The sequence below is a fragment of the Callithrix jacchus genome, chromosome 8 (assembly GCF_049354715.1).
Source record: "Callithrix jacchus isolate 240 chromosome 8, calJac240_pri, whole genome shotgun sequence".
In the NCBI taxonomy this organism is placed as follows: Eukaryota; Metazoa; Chordata; class Mammalia; order Primates; family Cebidae; genus Callithrix; species Callithrix jacchus.
Window position 1 is genome coordinate 123,035,148 of NC_133509.1, and position 21,595 is coordinate 123,056,742.

At 44.3% G+C, this 21,595-nt stretch overlaps 1 protein-coding gene across 4 annotated transcripts in view; it reads right to left on the reverse strand.

Moving 5' to 3' along the window:
* Positions 1-1,234: 1,234 nt before the first annotated feature.
* KCNK10 (potassium two pore domain channel subfamily K member 10) overlaps positions 1,235-21,595 on the reverse strand; it is a 155,059-nt gene continuing 134,698 nt past the window's right edge. For all 4 annotated transcript variants that reach the window (XM_035261229.3, XM_054240249.2, XM_035261228.3 and 1 more), the window contains 3 exons: positions 14,003-14,189; positions 9,113-9,255; positions 1,235-7,313 (listed from right to left, as the gene is read on the reverse strand). In XM_035261229.3, the coding sequence (XP_035117120.3) occupies positions 6,693-7,313; positions 9,113-9,255; positions 14,003-14,189 (951 nt within the window). In that variant the 3' untranslated portion in view covers positions 1,235-6,692. The remainder of the gene's footprint in view (positions 7,314-9,112; positions 9,256-14,002; positions 14,190-21,595) is intronic.

The window sequence follows — 21,595 nt, forward strand, 5'->3', positions numbered from 1 at the left end:
CACTTGTAGTCCCAGCTACTCAGGAGGCTGAGGCAGGAGAATCACTTGAACCTGGGAGGTGGAGATTGCAGTTAGCCAAGATTGTGCCACTGCACTCCAGCCTGGGTGGCAGAGCGAGACGCCATCTCAAAAAAAAAAAAAAGGAGAGATAGTGAAGACAAGTCAGAAAGAATCACATCACATTCATTGGAAAAGTCATTAAAGCATATGTCCCTTGCAGCTACATGGTCAAGTGAGAGACTCAAGTTTGGAGCTGATTAACTCGGGTTGGAGGTTGTCTTCTCTCTGAGCCTCGACGTTTTCATCTTTAAAATGAAGACACTCAACTTACAGTTGCATTTGTGAAGGTAAATGGGACGTTTATAAACTGTCCAAGAGAGTACCTGGTAAATAACATTGCTCAGAAATGCTCATAATTTTATCTCTAGTCAATATTAATAAGCTCATGGCTGGTAGACACATAGCAAGGGCAAAACCAAACACCGCATGAAATGTCGGCATCCAAGGGGTTGTTCATTTTATACTGGAAGACCTGTCACGATGTTGAAACTTAGTCTTTCACCAAGAAAATGTGATTTATCATGCTGGTGTAGTCCCAGCAATGTGCAATCAAGATCAGGTTAAAATAGAGAAATGAAATTCAATGTGCAGCAACCATCCTGGGTATGTTTTGTTTTGTTTTGTTTTGTTTTGTTTTGTTTTGTTTTGTTTTGTTTTGAGACGGAGTTTTGCTCTTGTTACCCAGGCTGGAGTGCAATGGCGTGATCTCAGCTTGCCGCAACCTCCACCTCCTGGGTGCAAGCAATTCTCCTGCCTCAGCCTCCCGAGTAGCTGGGACTACAGGTGCACGCCACCATGCTCGGCTAATTTTTTTTGTATGTTTAGTAGAGACCTGGTTTCACAATGTTGACCAAAATGGTCTCAATCTCTTGACCTCATGATCCACCTGCCTCGGCCTCCCAAAGTGCTGGGATTATAGGGGTGAGTCACCGCGCCCGGCCCATCCTGGGTTTTTTAAGGTTTCTCTTCATGGATTGCTTTGCGCTCCTCCTCCTGCAAGACAGAGTGGGTTTCCACAGGCCCATGAATGTCAGAAATAAGTGTAAGCTTGGGGAAGCACCTATCCTGCCATCAGGACAAAGTATCAGTGGTCCAGAGCAGAGCTCCCATCCCATGCTCTATTAGGAACCACGCTCAGCCCCACAAAAGAAAGGAAAACAGGAGAGACATTGGCTGGATCTTCCAGAAGGTCTTTGTTGCAATTTTCTCCGTCATTGAAAAAAAAATTACATCATCAAATAAAGACAATAGCAGCACAGCTTATTGAAATGTTACAAGCAAATTTGTTTTGTACTTTCCCTAAGAACATTATGAAATCCCCCTCCCCCCACATTATTTTCTGTAAAATGCCTTTTTTTTTTTTTTTTAAAGCACCATGAAATCCTACAGAGAGAAAAATAAGTAAAACACCTCCACACATGGACTTATCATCTTTGTCACTGGGTCCCCTGCCTGTGATTCTGGGACGGGAGAGAGGCCAGAGGCTGGCATGTGAGGTGATTTGCATATCGCTTCTAGGTACTGCTGCACCTTCTCCCTTCAAGCTCAGAGCCCTGACAGCAAAGGATAGGGTCCGCAGTTACCTTCTGCAGCGCAGATCTGCTGAATTGATGGAGCAGGAGTCCTCTCAAAATAATTTCTTTTTTTTAATGCACAGGGAACTATTTGAGATTTTTCATTTAACAGTCAAGAACACAAAGTAGATACCAAATCTCAGGCACCTGTGAAAATGATAATCACTTTCAGTAAAATCAGAGACACCTCTCCTTTTCTCAATGCCACGGCACTGATGTCATGCGACTTCCAACAGCCATGGGAGAACTGAGGTTTACATGGAGTATGGGTGGGTTGGTGAAGTCCAGTGAAGGTGCAGGGGCAGAGGGCAGGGTTTTGGTTCCAGCCATGTAATTAGCATGCTGTTCCAAAGCTTCCATATGCGGAATAAACAGCATCCACAATACCACATTAAACTGATTTTTGTTTCAGAGTTACCCTTTTTCTTTATAAGGCCATTACTAGCCGGCTGTTACTGCTCACTCAGCCACTGTCTTTGCACACAATTGCATCAAAACACTGAGAAAGAATAACCCCATATTAGCAAAATGCAACAAGCAGAGATATGGAATGTAACACTGGCTGGTTTTTGCTTTCTCGTTTTACAGGGCTCTGAATGTTTGTTTTCCTATGCCTTTTCCATGGTTCAGAAACCCTGGTACACACTGGATGCTTCACATTCTCACAAATCCAGCGGGTAAAAACCAGCCCCACCCAAACTCTGGCCACTTTCTCACTAGTCCTCAAAACCCAGCATGCAAATAGACAGGCAGCATTGACAAAGCCAGGAAATGGTATCTTCTCAGAGGGAGGCAAGGGGGCGGTTTCTTAGTATTTAGCTCAACTAGGTCTTCAAACATGGAATGGTCCTTATAGAACCCAAAGCAGCCATTTCCTCTGGGTTGTGTATGTGTGTGTTTGTGCGTGCATGTGTGTGTATGTGTGTGTGTGTGTGTGTGTGAGGTCTATCTGATCATAGTACTTGAATTCAAGATATGTAAAGTACTACAATTGACTGCAAATAGCAACAGCTTAAAATTCTGTAACTAGTCTCAACACCATGCAAAAAATGCCCTCACAGTATGATCCCTCCCGCTGACAGTACACTAAAGAGCTATAAGGGAGGATAGAGAGAGCCTACACAGGGCATGATCCGAATTTGGACACCAGTCTCCCAAGTACATCTGGTCTCCATCAATCCCCAAAAAAACATAATCCCAAAGGGCAGGAGACTAAGCTCTTACTTTAACCTAAAATGGGCAAGACAATGAGTCAGTATTCACAAATCCAACTTATAACTTTCTTAACAAATTTAATGAACTCATGGACTAGGGAGTGTTTCGTTAGAGAACTGCACAACTCCAATGGCCCTTGACAAGTATGTGTGCTCAACTCCCTTGATGTGCAGACAAAGTAACAGAGATCTAGGCAGGGAACTGATGTGCCCACAATCACAGGATATGACTGGTGAAGCACAAATAGTCCCAGTTACCTTAGTAACGGGACGGAGATGGCCCAACACCACCCCAACCCCCACATACACACACAAGCGTGCACACACACACACACACACACAAAGTATACACTATCGGGTTAGGACTGGGTATGGAGCTGTACTCTTTCCAAATTTCCCATTGGCTCTCTCACCAGTAAACCTCCAGATCTGTCATGCATGAAAAATTCAGTGCCCAGTTGCCAGTGAAGCAAAAAACACCACCCACTGAAGATGGTGGACGTGTGCTCTTTCCATGTGCGAAATGAAAACACTTCTCCTAGATTTGTGGTGCAGCGGGAGTGCAAACTGGAAAGGGAGGGCTGTGCTGATGTGTGTATAGACTGCAGCAGCGTTGCCTTCTCACGCGTACTTTACGTGCCATTTGGCCCCATCTAAAAAAGGTAGCATTTAAGTAACTTCAAAACAAATGGCCTCCCCCAAAATCTTAGTTTATGTGAAGAGGAATCCCATTTCTTATTCTCTCTCAGCTTCTTGCGAGATTATTTTGTAGGTTTCTAAACACTTTGCACAAATATTTAATGGATCAATCTCCGTAGAGGATCTTCTTTGATTTTGTTCATCAGGTCCTTGACCAAATGTACTCAGGGAATGAGTTGTGTAGAAAATTTCCCCACTCCCAGCCCAAGGCTACATTTGATCCCTCTATATGACTGACTTGACTCACTGGGGAAGATCTATGCACACACCAACACATGCACCTGTTCCATTTGGTAAGGTATGCAGCTTAGTGCTTTGAACTATTTTATTCCTGCTGTATGCAGAGTTCCTACAAAGTCAGCAAGTAAAGTGCAAAAGAGTGCTTTCAAAGGGCATTTTAACAATAGGGAAAGGGCGCCACACACAGAATTTCCAAAACCAAAACCAAATAAATGTACAGTAGGTGTCTGCAGGGGCAACCCTCCGAGCCATGTTTACACAAAGACCTTGTTCCCCCTTGGTGGTGAAGATTCCTCCGTATCTGCTCCCCACATCTGTAAGCTGTGTCCATGAAGCTACGAAGACACACATACACACAAACACACATTCACAAGAGTGTATGACACAGACACTATATAGCGAAGTTGAAAGCAGACTTTGGTTGGACTTTGAATACCAGCTCTACCACTTTCTTGCTGTGTGCCACCAGGTACCTTACATAGCTTCCCTGAGCCTCTGTGTCCTTGTGTATATAATGAGTTTGCAAATACTTCCCACAGAGTGTCGTGAGGTTTTATTGAGCTGACGTTCATTAAGTGCCTAATCCTGTGTCTGGCCCACAGAGGCACTGCACAAACGAGAGGGAAGCCTCTGCCAAATTTGGTTGTAGGGCCTGGAATTTTAACACATTACTACAAAGAAGGTACCAGATAACACAGTGGAAACCCAAATAAGTGGGATCTATGGACAGTTTAATTAGGAAACTTTGACTTGCTAGAATACAGAGGATGTCCCAGTTATCTACCTATTCCTTAAAACACATTGTCAGGCTGGAATGATTTCCATAGCAAAACTCCACATCCATACCTGCATAAACGTTGCCTCCCAAGTGACTATTTATTACTGTGTAAACACAGGATGTCACCCCTGAGCCCCATCTCCAGTCCAACGGAGGAGTTGACTTAGACCCTCCTTGGACAGGAAGGGCCTCATCCAAGTTGATTCTTATCTGGCTCCTTCTCAAAGGCAATGCCAGAACTTCAACAGAGCCTGAAGGTCTGGGGGCCAGGAGAGGGGATTGCATGTGCTCCAGGCAGGGGAGAGCTGGGCATTTTTGAGAAATGGGCAGGGACATGTCTTCCACGGTACCAGGTCAAGGATATCATGGGTACAACTTTCTCTGGAGGTCAGACAGCATTAGACAGTTTCTGGAAGTCTCCGCTAGTGCCGAACTATTGGTGAATCCACACTGCAGCTTAGTTATGTAAAATCCTACGAACTCTCTAAAAGGTGGCAGCGAGCCTAGAACACCCATAACTAGCAACTACCTGGTGTTGCCAGGTCCAGACGCTTTCGTGTGTGGCCCAAAGAGCTATCTGTGAACCAGCCAATTATGATGAAGACTGAGGCATACACAGGAGTATGTATTTTCCCCTTTCTGATAAAAACCCATTGAAGATCATCATCTCAAAACCTATGACTAGCCATTCCCCGACTTTCCTCTACGGGATGTTCTAGCCTCACAGACCAATCACAATTGTGATGGGTTAGCTTATCGTTTGCCTGGGAACAATCAGTCTAGGGGTGTTCCAGTTTTAGTGAATAACTGACGTGAGACAAAGAAACAGGCAAGGAGAAGAAGTGGCGTTTTCAGAATAAAGGATTGCCCAAACATAAAAGTAAAATGGAATCGTTTAAGTATTTCTAAGTATCATTGTTAAACAGAATTAATGGCACTTATGCTGCAAGCAATCAAAACATTTCAAGCTTACTTACAAGGGGTACATTTTCTTTTTGTTTGGAGATAGCGAGATTGGATCTTTTAACTACGTCTACCCTAAGATACCCAAGGGACAAAAAGCCCTGAGATGAAAAGATGCCACGGTCCTCCTCGGTACGTCTCAGAAATGCGGGATGTCTATTTTTATAAAAATGTAGGATCAGCTAGACAGAACAGCAAGCCACTGGCATCATGCAAGGCAATTGTTTTGGTATTTCTTCCACTCTTATCAAAATAAGTTATAGCCAAAGTTCCACTAGCAAAGTGAACATGGACATTTCCAAATCCGTTTATTGTCACCATTGCACCTACTGAGGAAAATGCACGACTGGCCTTTAACCACGCAGCGGCTCATGTCACGTTTTCACCAATGCTCGCCAGTTCATGTGGTCTACCTACCCCCGTGAGAAAGACCAAACTCAGCAGGCTTCTGCCATTGGTGAAGGTGATATCCACAGTGTGATGTGTTTGTGATTATTTTTTTTTCCTTTGTCATGAGAAAAGCAATTGCACCTTTTAATACATGTGCTCTGATCTGCTTCCAACAAATTCCAGGCGCTGTCAGGTCCCACAGACATTATTGGGAGCATAGAAAGACTAGGTATTATGCACCATTCAGTGAATGGTGTGTATCAAAATTCCAGCTCAGAGAACATAACAAAATGTCAACCCCAACCCTGGTTACATACAACCAGTTTACCCCCAACCAGGTCCCCTTCTGCGTGTGCACATATCACTAACGACTCCACCAAAGACACAACTGTTTCTTTCAGGAGGCTTGTCTGAGGAGTAGCTGCCCTTGTCTATGTGTGTGCCCAGGTGGCACTGCCCAGGGATACGGCACTACCACTGAAACGCCCTTAACATGTACAGCCAGAACCGGCTTCATGCACAGACACTCTCGGTGCGTCCCATGGTTGCTATCTGAAATGTTCTTGTTCTTTGATTCCTTTTGGCAGAGCAAGTTTTCAGTTGTTTATGGCACAGTGAAATATATTCTTCAATGCTATGTAATTTTGGACTAATAAGTCTGTTTAAGGCACATGTCTCAGTGTGAATATTAAAAACACACACACATACACACACACACACACACACACACACACACACACACAACGCTCAGTCCAAGACCAATGTCCTTCACATTTAGTTTCTGTCTTCAAGTAATGAGTTGTTCTCCAGCTCCTGGTCTTTGGTGTCCGTGGGTATCATCCCATTCTCCATCTCAGCATGTTGCTGGATGCAGTCCGTCAGCATGGCTGTGCTGGAGTTGTCCGAGTTACACATCTTTTCCGTCTCCTCCTCCTTCTTCTCCTCATCCAGGGAGTAATTCCGGAAGGTCTTGTAGATTTTCTGAACGTCCTCGGGCAAGGTCTTTTTGAGGTCCTTGTTTTTCCTCTTGGTGAGTCTGGAGGTGGACCCGAACTTGTTGATGATGTTGTCCTCGGACGCGCCCTGCCCGTGCTTGTTCAGCTGCTCCGGCCCCTTCAGGCGTAGGTTGTTAGGCCGGTTGTTGATGCTTTCCTGGGATGAGGCCTTGAAGCGGCCCGTGTCCAGGGCGGCGAAGACAGAGCGCTTCTCTGGGGACAGCATGTCCAGCGAGTGAGCCCGCTGGTCCAGGCCCAGCCGCCGGCGCTCCATACTGCGGATGGTGGCCGCCCGCTGCAGCTTATCGTGGATCTCCACACTGAGCCTTCGCCTTGTCTCCCGGAACTCGGCCGTGACGTTGGCCTTCCACTCCGCCGCATGGGCCTTGATTTCACCCACCTGGCCAAGAGACATAAGAGCAACAATACACTGACAAATGCCTCCCTGCCTCGGGCCTCCCAGCACCCACAGCCCTTGGGTGTTCCCACAGGGAGGCCAGGAGGTGGCGGAGCACGTCCCCAGGGAGAGAGGCAAATGCTATCTTCTGCCCTAGTACTTCTGCCACCCAGACACCCATCCCAAACTGGCTAGTGACTAATGTGGCTCAGGGAGGCACATGTGGTGGGGAACCCCAAGAAGCCTGAGGTTTGCAGATGGTGACTTAGAGGGGGACGGCGTTCTCCAGGAGAAGTTAAAATGTGGAGTTGGGCAGGCCTGGCTTCCGGTTCTGTCTTGTCAGTTGCATGGTCTCATTCCCCAGACATAAACTTGAGTGACCACATCTAGCTCACCTGAGATGAGGAAATGCCCCTCACTCACTCCCGGGCACAACAGATGTTCAGCAGGCCTTCTGCCCTCCCTGACTTTCTGGTATTCTTTCTGGGCAGGGTGACCAGCCTCTCCCAGTTTGCCTGGGACTGTCCCAGTTTTAAAATAAAGTCCTGTGTCCTAGGAACTCCCTCAGTCCTGAGGAAACTGGGATGGTTGGCCAAATTATCCAGGCCACGCTATGGCCTCATGCTGTGGGGCTTTCCCTGGTTTAAGAAGATGCTCCAGGGCACCTGATAACCCACTTCCCAGGTGAGGGTGCAGGAAGAGGGCCTGTTCTGCCAAAGCCCACAGAACAGGCTTCCTTAAAGTGGAACTCTGCCTGAGGAGCAGCACCAAATTTCTTGGCTTTTAATCAACAAGGCTGACAGTACAAGTCCCATGCTTCCCTCTGCCAATGAGGAACTCAAATTTGTGCATTCAGGAAAGTCAATATTCATGTTGTTCCCTTCTCTTTTGTTATAGATGATTTTCGGCAGGTCAGTTAGCTGACTGGACAATCAGTCTGGAAATTGCATTGGGAGTACTTATGTAAGCCAAGAAAATTAGCATGTGGGCCCAGGAAAATGATACGGGAAATCTCTCCATTCAGCAACTTTCTCCTGGGGCCTTTTATACAGAATGAAGCAAACAGAGGCTGGCCCTCTCTTGATTTCTTTGTTTTTTCTTATCTCCCTGCCTTTCTTTAGCTCTTTTTTCCCCTCCTTCCTTGGCCTTCCTTCTTTATTTTCCTCTCTTCCTAAGAGAGCTACATAAATATTTATTTTTTAATCACAAAATCTATCTTTCCTTCTATGTCTTCCTCTACTTCCCTTCATGTAAAGTTACATGCATGGCTCTGTCCACAGGGTTGTATTTGTCTCTATGGATGCAACAACCAAGAGGGAACATAAGTGAAAAAGACCCCTTGGGCTCACTGCCCTGTGGCGGGCCACTATTCGATGATTTCAGTTTCTTACTGAATCAGGAAAGATTCTTGGCGTTCAGCTGCATTTCTGCAAAGATCCTGAGACTGGAAGGACAGGCTGCCCACCCCCACGCCCCCAGCCAGTGTCTCCCTCTGCTGACTATTTTCATTTTCGTTTTTAAAAAAATCAGCTGTTGTTTACTGGTTTTTCCAGGACTTATGGGAAGGTAAACGAATCACCATATTTTCTCACCTACCAAACAAACAAATTTAAAAAAAGAATCCAGAAATAACTGCTATTCCATTCTCTTTGGCTTTGAGGGAATAATTCAACATGAGGAAGTTTAGGAGCCCTCCCCAGCTGAGCCAGAAACACTCCAGCCCACAGGACAGACACAGGCAATTCTGGACACAAGCTCATCTGTTCTCAGGGAACATTTATAGAGTTAGGAAGGGGTCCTACCTCTTCTTTTGTCTTTTTGGACAGAACCCGTAGCCAATCTCCGATCATACTGAGGACAGCTGCAAAGTAGGCAAGGCCAACAAGGATCCAAAACCACACCAGGGGCTTATACCACTCCCGATAATTGATGCCAGCGTTTCCCCCTGAAAACAACCAAATGTTACTTTAACCATGATCTAGCGCATGGTCTTTGCAGAGAACACACATTCCAGTCCATGAAGCGAAGACTTCATCCATCATCATCTAACACGCGGCTGTCAGGCTTGCTATGTACAAGGTGGATCGGGGTTAGAGGGCAAGGAGGATACACCTCCCTTTCCCAAAGTAGCCTAACTTGAGGTTTTACTTCTTTTGATTCTTGACCACTAAACTCAATACCAGAAATAGGCCAACTTGACCTATTTATGCTCAACCTGAGCATGGAGGAAAAATGACTCTGCACTACAGGACAACAGAACCTGGCTGTCATTGTTTTTTCTTAAACTTCACTAAATTTATTTTAATAACAATCAAATATCATTATATCACCAGCTATGGTTTGGAATTCTTGGAACCCTTTCCATCTTAAGCACTCATCCATTTACCAGGACACAAATGGATGTGTGAAGGTAAGATTAGATAAAATGGCATTACTGGGACTTTGATGCAGGCAATAGTGACTTAATGCTAACTGAGGAATGGTGTTTGCATAGTGCTACTCAGAAGGGTCAATTAGGCTGAGTAATTAGAGTCACCATAAGCTAGAACTAAAAGGGACCTTTGAGGCCAATCCCTTTATTTTATAAATAAGGATTACAGTAAAAATCCATCAAACCAAATTGGCCACTTGCCTGATTGCATTGATTGGCTGTTCCTGAAAGGACCAGTCATTTATTCTGAATAATTAGCCTATTTATTCTAACCTTCCTACAGGCAATGCAGGAGGTGGCCATGCAAAACAGGTTGCAAGGACAACCCACCCTCCTAAAGAAGAAGTGCCGAAGCTCCTGGAAATAAAGGACTTCAGCCTCAATTTCTCCCTGGGAAACGCTGTTGCCTAACGAAGGAGGCAGTGACCGTTTCTAAGACAACAGATATTAACAATGGATCAGTAACTATGGCATTGCGTGATGAGTGATTAGAGACTTTCCCACTGGGCCAGAGCTGTATTCACACCTAGCACCACTGAGTCTCACAGCAAAGGCAGCTGGGCAGGAAGTGTGGCCTGTGGCTCCTCTCGACATGCCCAAACGCAATCTACGACAGAGCGCAGCACACCACGAGGCCTTGACAGCTACCGCCACTTCTTAATGTTAGAATTCCAACTTCTCTGTGCCAAGCCCCCTTCAGTTTGGTCCATCCAGCTGCCTTTGGTTTCTCCCTTCAGGCAACTCTCTCCTGCATCTTTAGAGCTCTAGGATACTATTTAAGTTCCTGCACCAGTAAGTGGTTTTTGAGGTTCATTTCATTTCTGTGGTTTCTGTGCTATGCCAGAGAAATCTGTAGCTTTCTCCTGTGGGCTATCTAGAAGTATTTACCTTTGTGAGTCACTAACATCCAACAAAGATGGTCACTAGGGTGCGCTAGTGAACAAGGAACAATGAACCAGGCAGTCAACACCCTTCTAAGTATCCCTTTATGAGTGGCTGGTCTGGATTCGGAGTTCTGTGTGTGCTCCCAGACAGTTGCAAAATACTGTAATAAGGCTGTCCTAAAAAGAGTCAGCTACAGAATAAATCAGCAATCAATCCTGCAGGATCAATGTTCTGATTCCATTTCTAGTAGAGTTGGTACTATGTCAAATCAGAGCAACCGTCGACTCTTGTTAACGTATCTTTTTTCAGTGATTGGGCAACCTTCCCTATCACTCTTAGACTCTTGCAGTATTTCACAACTCCGTCTGGGAGTACACACAGACCAAAAGATAGTAACAACTTCCAGTCTTTTAAGGCACGGGTTCTCAAGTTCAGTCTGTGTAAGCTCTGAAAACTGGAGCTTAGAAGGGACCTGGCCTAATTGCAGTCGGCACTGTGACTCATTTTTTTTTAAGATGGAGTCTTGCTCCGTCGCCAGGCTGAAGTGCAGTGGCACAATCTTGGCTCACTGCGACCTCCACCTCCTGGGTTCAAGCCATTCTCCTGCCTCGGCCTCCTGAGTAGTTGAGACTACAGGCGAGCACCACCACACCCAGCCAATTTTTGTATTTTCAGTGGAGACGGGGTTTCACCATGTTGGCCAGGATGGTCTCGATTTGTTGACCTCATGATCCACCCACCTCGGCCTCCCAAAGTGCTGGGATTACAGGCATGAGCCACTGTGGCTGGCCAGCACTGTGACTTCTAAGAGACCATGGTCTGTAGAAACCTCAGGACAAAGGCAATATGGCTCTGAATCACTGACAAGAGCAGTAAAACTCAGGATACCTGGGACTACGTAGGTTGTGCCCTTACTAGGTAAGTAAAGATAAGGTAAAGTGCTAGTTTGTACTAAGTGCTCAGTCCATGTAGATAATAATAATAAATGACAAGAGCAGGCTGGGCACGGTGGCTCAGCTTGTAATCCCAGCACTTCGGGAGGCCGAGGTGGGTGGATCATGAGGTCAAGAGATTGAGACCATACTGGCCAACATGGTAAAACCCTGTCCCTACTAAAAATACAAAAATTGGCCAGGCATGGTGGCGGGTGCCTGTAATCCCAGCTACTCAGGAGGCTGAGGCAGGAGAATCACTTGAACCCGGGAGGTGGAGGTTGCAGTGAGCCAAGATCACGCCACTGTACTCCAGCCTGGTGATAGAGTGAGACTCTGCCTCAAAAATAATCATAATAATAAGAGCATAATTTTTTAAAAAAATCTCACTCCCAGGGCTCTGCTGTTTGTGCCTCAGATTAACAGATTGAACCAAGCCATTGGTTAAAGATCTGTGTCTGTCACAAGTATCTTATTAAAGGTAGTCCTCGGGACAGCCCAGTGCTACTCCAGAGAGCTCTAAAGCACTACCTGCTGCAGATTATGCTTTGGGTACTTAAGGACGTTTGGGAAATAGTTCAAAACTCCAGCTGCCACTACATGTGTTTATCTTAGATTGGAACCACCACTGAGTTTTCCCATAGACCCGCTACGGATAATGCTAAGGAATTAACTGGAATACATGTCTAACTGCTCCTCTCACTTCTCAGCTTCTCTGTGTAGTATCTCTTTGGAGCTTGAGGCTACTAACCAGACATCCATGGCTGAGCACTGTGAGTAAGGAAAAATTGGTAGAGTCCCAGCCACCAGGCTTTCTGCAAATGATTTGTAGTCACATTGACTAAAAATCGATTTTTAGTCAAAAGTCAAAAAACCTAAATTTTAGTCACTTTGCAATTCTTAGTCCTTAGCCAATAAAAAGGAAGGAAAGAAAAGCCCTACTATTTCTACAAAGTGGACTTCAGTCTTTGTCTGCCCAATTGGAAGAGCTACAAAACCACTCTGCCAGTTATTTGTATTATAAAATTAACAGGGAGGCACCCGCTCCCCTATTGATGAACCTTCGGCGTCTCTTCCAGAATTTCCTGTTTATCAGACTCCCAGAGACCAGAGCCCACTCCGCCTGATGTGCACAGGACTCCATGGAGAAAGCAAGACTGCGGGGATCACATTCCAAACAAGAACAGTCTGGCCAGGTGCAGTGGCTCACACCTGTAATCCCAGAACTTTGGCAGGCCGATCACTTCAGCCCAAGAGATCGAGACCAGCCTGGGCCACATGGCTAAATCCCATCTCTGTGAAAAATACAAAAATAAAAATAAAAAATAGCCAGGTGTGGTGGCATATGCCTGTAGTTCCAGTTACTCAGGAGGCTGAGGTGGGAGGATTGCTTGAGCCTGAGGTCGAGGCTGCGGAGAGCCATGATCACACCACTGCACTCCAACCTCAGCAACAGAATGAGACCCTGTCTCAAAAAACAAAAACAAAAACAGTCTGCTTAGGGCTCAGCTCAGGCTGCCGCTTAACCAGGAACTGATACACACACACACACACGCACACACACACTCTCTCTCTCTCTCTCTCTCTCTCTCTCTCTTTCCACCCAGACATTTCAAACTTGTGATGGATGATAGAGTTGTTGATCAAAGTGTTCACTTCTTGTAGTAGAAATTGATCACTTCTGAACACCTAGAACCATCCCATTAGGAAAAGAGAAGGATGGCCTCTTCTTTCTATCCGTACCTTTCTACTGGATGTTGGGAAACTGGCGCACACATAAAACGAAATCTCATTTGCAAGTTCCCTGGCCCTAGATGGAATTGATGGTGACTTTTTTTATTTCCTTAAACATAGCTCATCCACATTTATTTCTATAAGGAAGGCTACTGCTTGTGTATATGCTCCTGCAGAATCCATGAGCTTACATTCCCTCTGGGCAGTTCTCAGCTCCCCGTAGTCACCAAAGTCCTTAGTCTTGTATCTAGGCATGCCCAGCCCAACTTTTGCAGAGACAGTGGCTCTCACCTGGGAGTCAGGAAGCTGAACCTGCAGGTGACTGCAGACCAAATTTTATGCTAACCTCCTCCGGGTTTCCTATGTGCCACCTCCTAGCACAGCCTTTATTATTTGATTCATGAGGTTTAATACAATTCAGAAGTCCAAGATTCAATGAGAAATCCACTTTAGTCTTGCATAATTCATGTAATAAGGGAAATAGGCATTCGGAGAAGGAAAGGGTTGGCTTTCTTTCATGGCAGAAGAATCCTATGGTGTTTATATCACATAGGACTAGGGATTTGAAACGAGCCTCGTCACAGCCATATCGACACTGAGTCATCTTCATTTGCTTCTCCTGCAACATCTTTTATTGACTGTGAAAAGCGCAGCCAACAGATTATTTTCCCCACCAGAGCCCCAGTGCCTGGGATGCCCAGGGTGCTTACCTGCCACAAAATCACCAAAGCCCACCGTGGTCAGAGTGACCACCACAAAGTAAATGGACTCCAAGGCGGTCCAGCCCTCAATGTACTTGAAGATGACAGCAGGAATCGTCACAAACACAATGCAGCCGGCCAAGATGAACAGGATGGTTGAGATGACCCGGATCTTGGTCTGACTCACTTGCTTTTTCTAGGAAGAGCCAAACAGAAAGATAGGCAAGTCAGGGGCATCATCCTGGATTCAGGATACAGATGTGCAGAAAAAGGTACTGTGTCAGTGATTTTTTTTGAAAGTTGATTTAGTGCCTTCTTTTTTTTTGTAATATATATTTTATTACATTTTAGGCTTTGGGGTACATTTTAAGATCATGCAAGATTGTTGTATAGGTACACACATGGCAGTGTGGTTTGCTGCCTTCCTTCTCATCACCTATATCTGGCATTTCTCCTCATGTTATCCCTCCCAACTCCCCACCCCCCGCTGTCCCTTCCCTAGTTCTCCCCACAGACCCCAGTGTGTGATGCTCCCCTCCCTGTGTCCATGTGTTCTCATTGTTTAATACCCGCCTATGAGTGAGAACACGCGGTGTTTGATTTTCTGTTCTTCTGTCAGTTTGCTGAGAATGATGGTTTCCAGGTTCATCCATGTCCCTACAAAGGACACAAACTCATCATTTTTTATGGCTGCATAGTATTCTATGGTGTATATGTGCCACATTTTCCCTGTCCAGTCTATCATCGATGAGCATTTGGGTTGGTTCCAAGTCTTGGCTATTGTAAACACTGTTGCAATGAACATTCATGTGCATGTGTCCTTATAATAGAACAATTTATATTCCTTTGGCTATATACCCACTAATGGGATTGCTGGGTCAAATGGAATTCTATTTCTAGGTCCTTGAGGAATCGCCACACTGTCTTCCACAATGGTTGAAGTCAGTAACTTCTAACCTTTTTCTGGTCATTGGCTGCTTGGAGGAAATTTGATGAACGTTATTAACGCTTTCCAATTAAAAAATGACATACAGAAGTTTTCAAGTGGTCTAGGGGGTTCTCAGGCTCCTTGAAGCCTGTTTGTGAACACCAGGTCAAACAAACAAACAAAAAGCCTGCTTAGCCGATTCTTTGAATGTTTCTTGAATGGTTCCATGACTGCAGCCCAAATACTGATTCTAACTTCCTCACTGGTGCAAATGTAATGATTTCCCAGAAAGGCTTGCTGCTATTTGTCATGTAGTATTACTGATCCTCCATTTGTGAGAATGAATTTGGAGCTCTTTCCACAATGGTGGTGATGGATTTGCACCATTTCCCTTCCATCAAAGAGAGTATGCTAGAAAAAAATTATCTGAGTCGGGCCAAAATGTTTGGATGAAAAGGAAAACACAGCCACCCGCATCTTCATCATGACCGACTCTAGCCAAGTATATGTGTGTTTCTTCACCCCCCTCCCTTGTCCCTGCTGAGGCTGTACATTTATAACACACCTTTGGTTTAAAGCACACCTGTTTGAGCTGGTGCTGTGGTCATCATGTGTGTTGACTGTATCACTCACAAGAGACAGGACAGGAGTTAGCATTACAGGATCCCTGTCTAAACGGATAGTAGGACAACAATTAGATTGACTTAATGATCTGTGGTGAAATCTCCTTTTGGGCTTTGAATTTTTATCCATCTCTGCAAACCTCATCTCATGTCAGCTTCTGAAGGAGTCAGTCATTGGGTCACTTAACAAAAAAGCATCTGGAATGGGAATTAGACTGATACTGGGGCAAAGGAATGCCAATGGAGCCCAGGAGTGGGGCTGGTAGCATTGGTTGTATTTTCTTTGGGTGTGCTAAAGGCAACACTGGAATTGACTCTAAGCTGAAAAATCCTCAAAACTCTCAGAATTGGTGCTGGAGACTGTCGTCGGGGGCCTTGGTATCATATACCAGAATACACATATGAACACTGTGTTTAACACCGGAATGCATGGCCTTTCTACATTGCCTAGATCCATTTTCTGCAAAGGTACACCACATTTCGGGCCATCAATATAGGAAACCCATACCAAGAGACTGCATCCTCTTCATTGCACCAAGCACAGAGAGAGCTTTGCATTATATCCTTCATTTTATGCATGCAAAGCAGAAGCCAAGAGGGGATAAGGGTCTTGCATAAAATGATGCTACTAATTAGGGGCAGAGCCAGATTAGAATTCTGATGTAATTAATTCTCAGTCCAGTGCTTAACAATGGAAACAGCTTTTCAAGTAATTTGGCAATTCACCAGCCCATAGAAAGTTGCCAAACAAAGTCGTCTGCACCCAACAAAAGAAATCAGACTAACTCCTGCTGAAAATGGGCAGTCCTCTGTCCCTTCTGTGAAGGAAGACTAAGAATAAAAAAATGGTCCCTTGGTGATCTGTCCAGGAAAAGTTAAAGAAATGCCATCTTTCCTTATAAAAAGGAGGTACTTTTCTAACTCCCGAGAGGGTATCTAGTATATAAAATGGGAAGAGGGAAAAATTATTTCATCTATACTCTGATATAGAAACCCTGCTAATCTCCTCAGAGAAACCATTTGAAAAAAAAAATTATAATTTACTGATACTGTTGAAACTATGTGAAAATAATGACTTTTTCACACATGAAAGTGTCATAACAAGATAAATTACCTGAGAACTGCAGGGAATGTTTTGTCCATTTCATAAATTTTCGTGTTGGCTATTATAGGACGATTTTGTAAAGGCAGGTGAGCCCCTCTGAGAATCCAGGAACTTAATTAGCCTAGATTTTTTTCTGCAGAGATGTATGAAAAGTTCAAAGCCCAAAAGGAGATTTCACACCATAGATCTATCTAATTGCTGCTGGCAACGGAAGCATCATTCCCCCCTCTACAAATCTTCCTCCTCAAACGCATAATGAAATTAAAGTGAATTAAATGTTTGTGAGATGCTTGTTAAGTCATAAATTGAGATGTGAATGTAATTGAATGAGGCTGAGGTTGGCAAAAGAGGACTGTAAGTACGTAGGAAGCTGGAGACATTCCTGGACTTCAGGAGATGGGCAGAAGGGAAGATGGGGAAGGGCAGGGGTGGATTTGTTTGATGGCAGACAAGGAGATGTATAACAAACGCTAGCTTGTGGCATCTTAATTGCATCCTCTACTGGAGAGTTTATCAGCAAGGTAAACATTTCACCACTACTCATTGCCCAGGCCAACAAGTGTGTTCCGGGTCTGCTTCTCCCAGACATCCAAGGGTGATGCTTAGAGAATGTTTGGAGCATTTAATTATCAGGGTATTTTAGGGACTTAAGAAATACACGTCTTGCATGTGTATGTGTGTGTAGGTGTATGAAAATATGTGTATACCCATACTTTGCTATAAAAAGAAGTGCTGTGGGTGTAAGGTTTTAGCAATATCTGTTATTCTGGATACCCATGTTTGTACTGCCCTCTAGATATTAAAAAAAAAAAAAAGTTGCCTTATTTGAACATTTTAAACTGTGGCTTTCACAACGGAATCACAAACCATCTCATGTGCCGTATGGTGATCTTCAGTTTTCTTGTCCCCATTAGCCCTCTTCACTACCGCTAGAAAACCGAGTAGTGTTTAAGAACATGGAGTTGGCCGGGTGTGGTAGCTCATGCCTATAATCCCAGCACTTTGGGAGGCCAAGGCAGGTGCATCACTTGAGGTCAGGAGTTCAAGACCGGCCTGGTCAATATGGTGAAATCCCTTCTCTACTAAAAATACAAAAATTAGCCTGGTGTGGTGGCAGGCACCTGTAATCCAAGCTACTCAGGAGGCTGAGGCAGGAGAATCGCTTAAATCCAGGAGGCGAAGGTTTCAGTGAGCCGAGATCATACCACTGCACTCTAGCCTGGGTGACAAAGCAAGACTCCAGCTCAAAAAAAGAAAAAAAAAAAAACACGGAGTCTAGGGAAAGACTGCCTGAGACACATCCCATTCCCACGGCTAAATACTTGAGTGACCTTAGGCATGTTTCTCAACCTCTCTGTGCATTCGTTTTTTCCTCTGTAAGATGAAGATAAGAAACCCCACCTTACTGGATTGTTTGGAAGATTAAACAGTGTGTAAAAGCTTAGCATAGTGCCTGGTTAATATTCAGTGATTGTTAACAGGCAATTTTAATGTAAAAGCTCAGTTTCTCCTTAGACATAGACAGTCCCAGATTTAATGCTTCTCTTTGCCATTGAGCAATGTTCCCTCATATATGGCTTAAGATAATCTTTGTTTAGCTTCAGGAGGTCACTGCTGGTTGTCCCTTCCTACATATGTTGCATACCTCATCATCAATGACAAAAAATTTTCTCATTCTCCTTTGGTTCCTCTATGCCAACTCTCGATTGAGCTCTCAGACAGTCTCAACGCGTAATCTTGGAAGCTTTTTTATTTGGCTTACAATTAATTCCACCCTACTCCCCAAACCCCAGGCTCAGCCACCTCCCCAACCCGTTTTTCATCATTCTTCAGAAGCTGCCAAGAATTGCAGATAATGTTTAGGAAGTCGGGAACCAGCTGCACAGGGATTCTGAGAGGCACAAACCTCACTCTCCCTGCCTCCCTGCCACATCCCCTGCCACTTACAGAATGGAGCAGTGTTTCCACGGTGGGGTTGCTAGGCAAAATTGCGTTGCTTACTTACCAGTAAGCAGAGCAGCCAGCAGAAAGCTCTGTGAGAGCCCAGATCTAACTGAGCTAATGTGTCCTTAGGCTAACAAAACTGTTATCAGGGAAGAGATGGTCTGATGTGATATTTGGGTAGAACTGATAGGATGGTTGTGTACTTCTCTCTAAATCGTGTTTTCACACTTTGTTGATTGGTTAGAACAGAGCACATGCTCTTCCTGTCTCTTTACACAAACAGTATTTTGCAAAACTGTCCCCCATATCTGATTGATACAAACTATAGCAATTTTTGAAGTACTCAAAATCCATCTCCTGTAGAGTTCCTTTAAAATTACATGTACAATTGTTCCAAAGACCAAGTAAGCTTCGTAAACAGGAGAGGGAGACAGTTCTAAGAGCTCTGCTTTGAGAGAGGGAGGTATGGACTGACAATTCGGGAAGTGTTTACTTGTTTCAGACCTCAGAGGGCTAAGCCACATGTCCAATTCTCATTAAGCATAATTCCCTGCCTGTTTCTGTTTACTTCTACAATGTTATTTTGGAGAGCATGTATACTTCCATTCATTTGTAGGCCATTTTTTCATTTGATTTTCACCCCCTCTTTAATCCCCTTGTTTGCATTTTTATGTAATTTTTTCGAATTCTGAGATTAACAATTCAGATTGTTTTGTCAGGCTGGAAAATTATCTATTTGTTGTGATTTCTAGCCAGAATGTTGAGGATTTTACTCAAGAATAAAGACACTGAAGTAAAAATCCTAGGACAGAAGCTAAACATGCAGAGCTCAGTTTATGGGTTGGTTTGGTTTGTTGAAATGCAAACACATCACCATAGTAATACAACTGAACTGAGGATAATTTCTCAAAATGGAAAGATAATGAGAACTGCCTAGCAAGAGGATTGACTTTATTTTCTTTTCCTTTTTCTACAGACTGGAGTGTAGTGGCACTATCTCAGCTCACTGCAACCTCCACCTCCTGGGTTCAAGCAATTCTTCTGCCTCAGCCTCCCGAGTAGCCAGGACTACAAGCACACGCCATCACACCTGACTAATTTTTGTATTTTCAGTAGAGACGGGGTTTCACCATATTGGCCAGGCTTGTCTCGAACTTCTGACCTCATGATCCACCCACCTCAGCCTCCCAAAGTGCTGGGATTACAGGCCTGAGCCACTGTGCCCAGCAGACCTTATTCTCTTATATCTTGTTTTCTTCCAAGATTTATTTCAGAAGGCTCACTTATAACTAATAATTTCAACATCACGATGAATGGCCTTGTAGCACTAGCAATTCTATAAACTATGAGAAGAGCGTTTAAACACTGCTTGCCTGAAATCTCCATGACAGAGACACTCTTAGCACACATCAGTGAAAATAGTGAAGTGGAACCTATATGACGGCTACTGAAAATGTCCTACTCAAAAGCTGAATACACAAATGGATCCTATCTACCCCCACAAATAGAAGTTTAAATCCAGCTTCTGACTCTCAGTCATGTTGCATGACACCTATGACAGCGTGGCCAGTGCAGTACTTTGCTGGTTTCTCCATGCAAAGTTTTTGAAAAAGATGTTGGTATATACAGGTAAATTGTGTTTATCACTAGACTACCAACATAGGTGCATCTGGGATGGAAGAAAAATAAAATTCACAAATAATAAAAACTCAGGCTGCGCATAGTGGCTCAAACCTATAATCCCAGCACTTTGGGAGGCTGAGGCAGGCGGATCACCTGAGGTCAGGAGTTCAAGACTGGCCTGACCAACATGGAGAAACCCCATCTCTACTAAAAAATACAAAAATCAGCTGGGCCTGATGGCAGGCACCTGTAATCCTAGCTACTCAGGAAACTGAGGCAGGGAGAATCGCTTGAACCTGGGAGGCAGAGGTTGCAGTGAGCCAAGATCATGCCACTGTATCCAGCCTGGGCAACAGAGAGAGACTCCATCTCAAAAAAAATAAAAGAAAGAAAAGGAAAAGGAAAAAAAACTCAGCAGTTTCACTGCAGAAAGACTTTAATTAAAATTTTCAGAAGTTTTCTATTCTAAAAAACTGGTGGCTATTAACATTTGAAGATAATACACTATTGGAACACAAGATTTTGCATTTAATTCATTCTGTACGTAATTATTTAAAACCTTTACATGTCAGGGACCATTCTAGTTGCAAGGGACATGGCAGTTCAAGGGAAAGAGGGAGGGAGGGAGGAAATGAGGAAAAAGAGAGAGAGAAGAAAGGGAAAAAAAGAAAAGAAAGTTCCTTCCTCTTGCACACAAAGTCCAGTGGGAAGCTGAGCCATTGGCTGAAAGTCTTTGAGGAACTGTCCATGATCCCCACCCTGGTAGATATTGAAGGCAAAGCTTAGTACCTAATGATGCCTGGGTGACCAAATATATCACCTGGGAGAGAAGAAAGGAAAGAAGAACATTCTTGTAGCTCTGGCATGTGGAACCTAAAAGCATGCCAACTGTAATGGACGATCTTTAAATCTTTGTTAGCCAAGTATTCAGAAGCTATGCCTCAGAGGCAAGAACAATTCACAAGCGATAACACCACATGTAGAAAACATCCAGACAAATCCTTAACTGAAGAAGGGTCCTTCTCTTTGGTCAAAGTACGGAAGAAAGCCCGTGGAAAAGTAAGGAGGATGGGTACCTGCTGATGAGCCACACCAACTGAGTAACTCCTGAAAATCCCAAAAACATGCCCCTCCTGGCTGCTCACCTATCCAAATTCTAAATTTATCCTACTAGCATGATGGACAATGCCTCCATCTCAAATGCCCTCTCCACCATCACAAACAGAAGCATACAATAATATTATAGCAACAATGCTGACAGCTGAAAGGTAGACTCACTCTTCTCCCACTGGCTAACAAGGCTGGAGGTCAGTTTACTGGTTAAGTGGTGCATAGTGAAGGCACAAGACCCCTCTAATAGGATAAATACTCATTTTCCA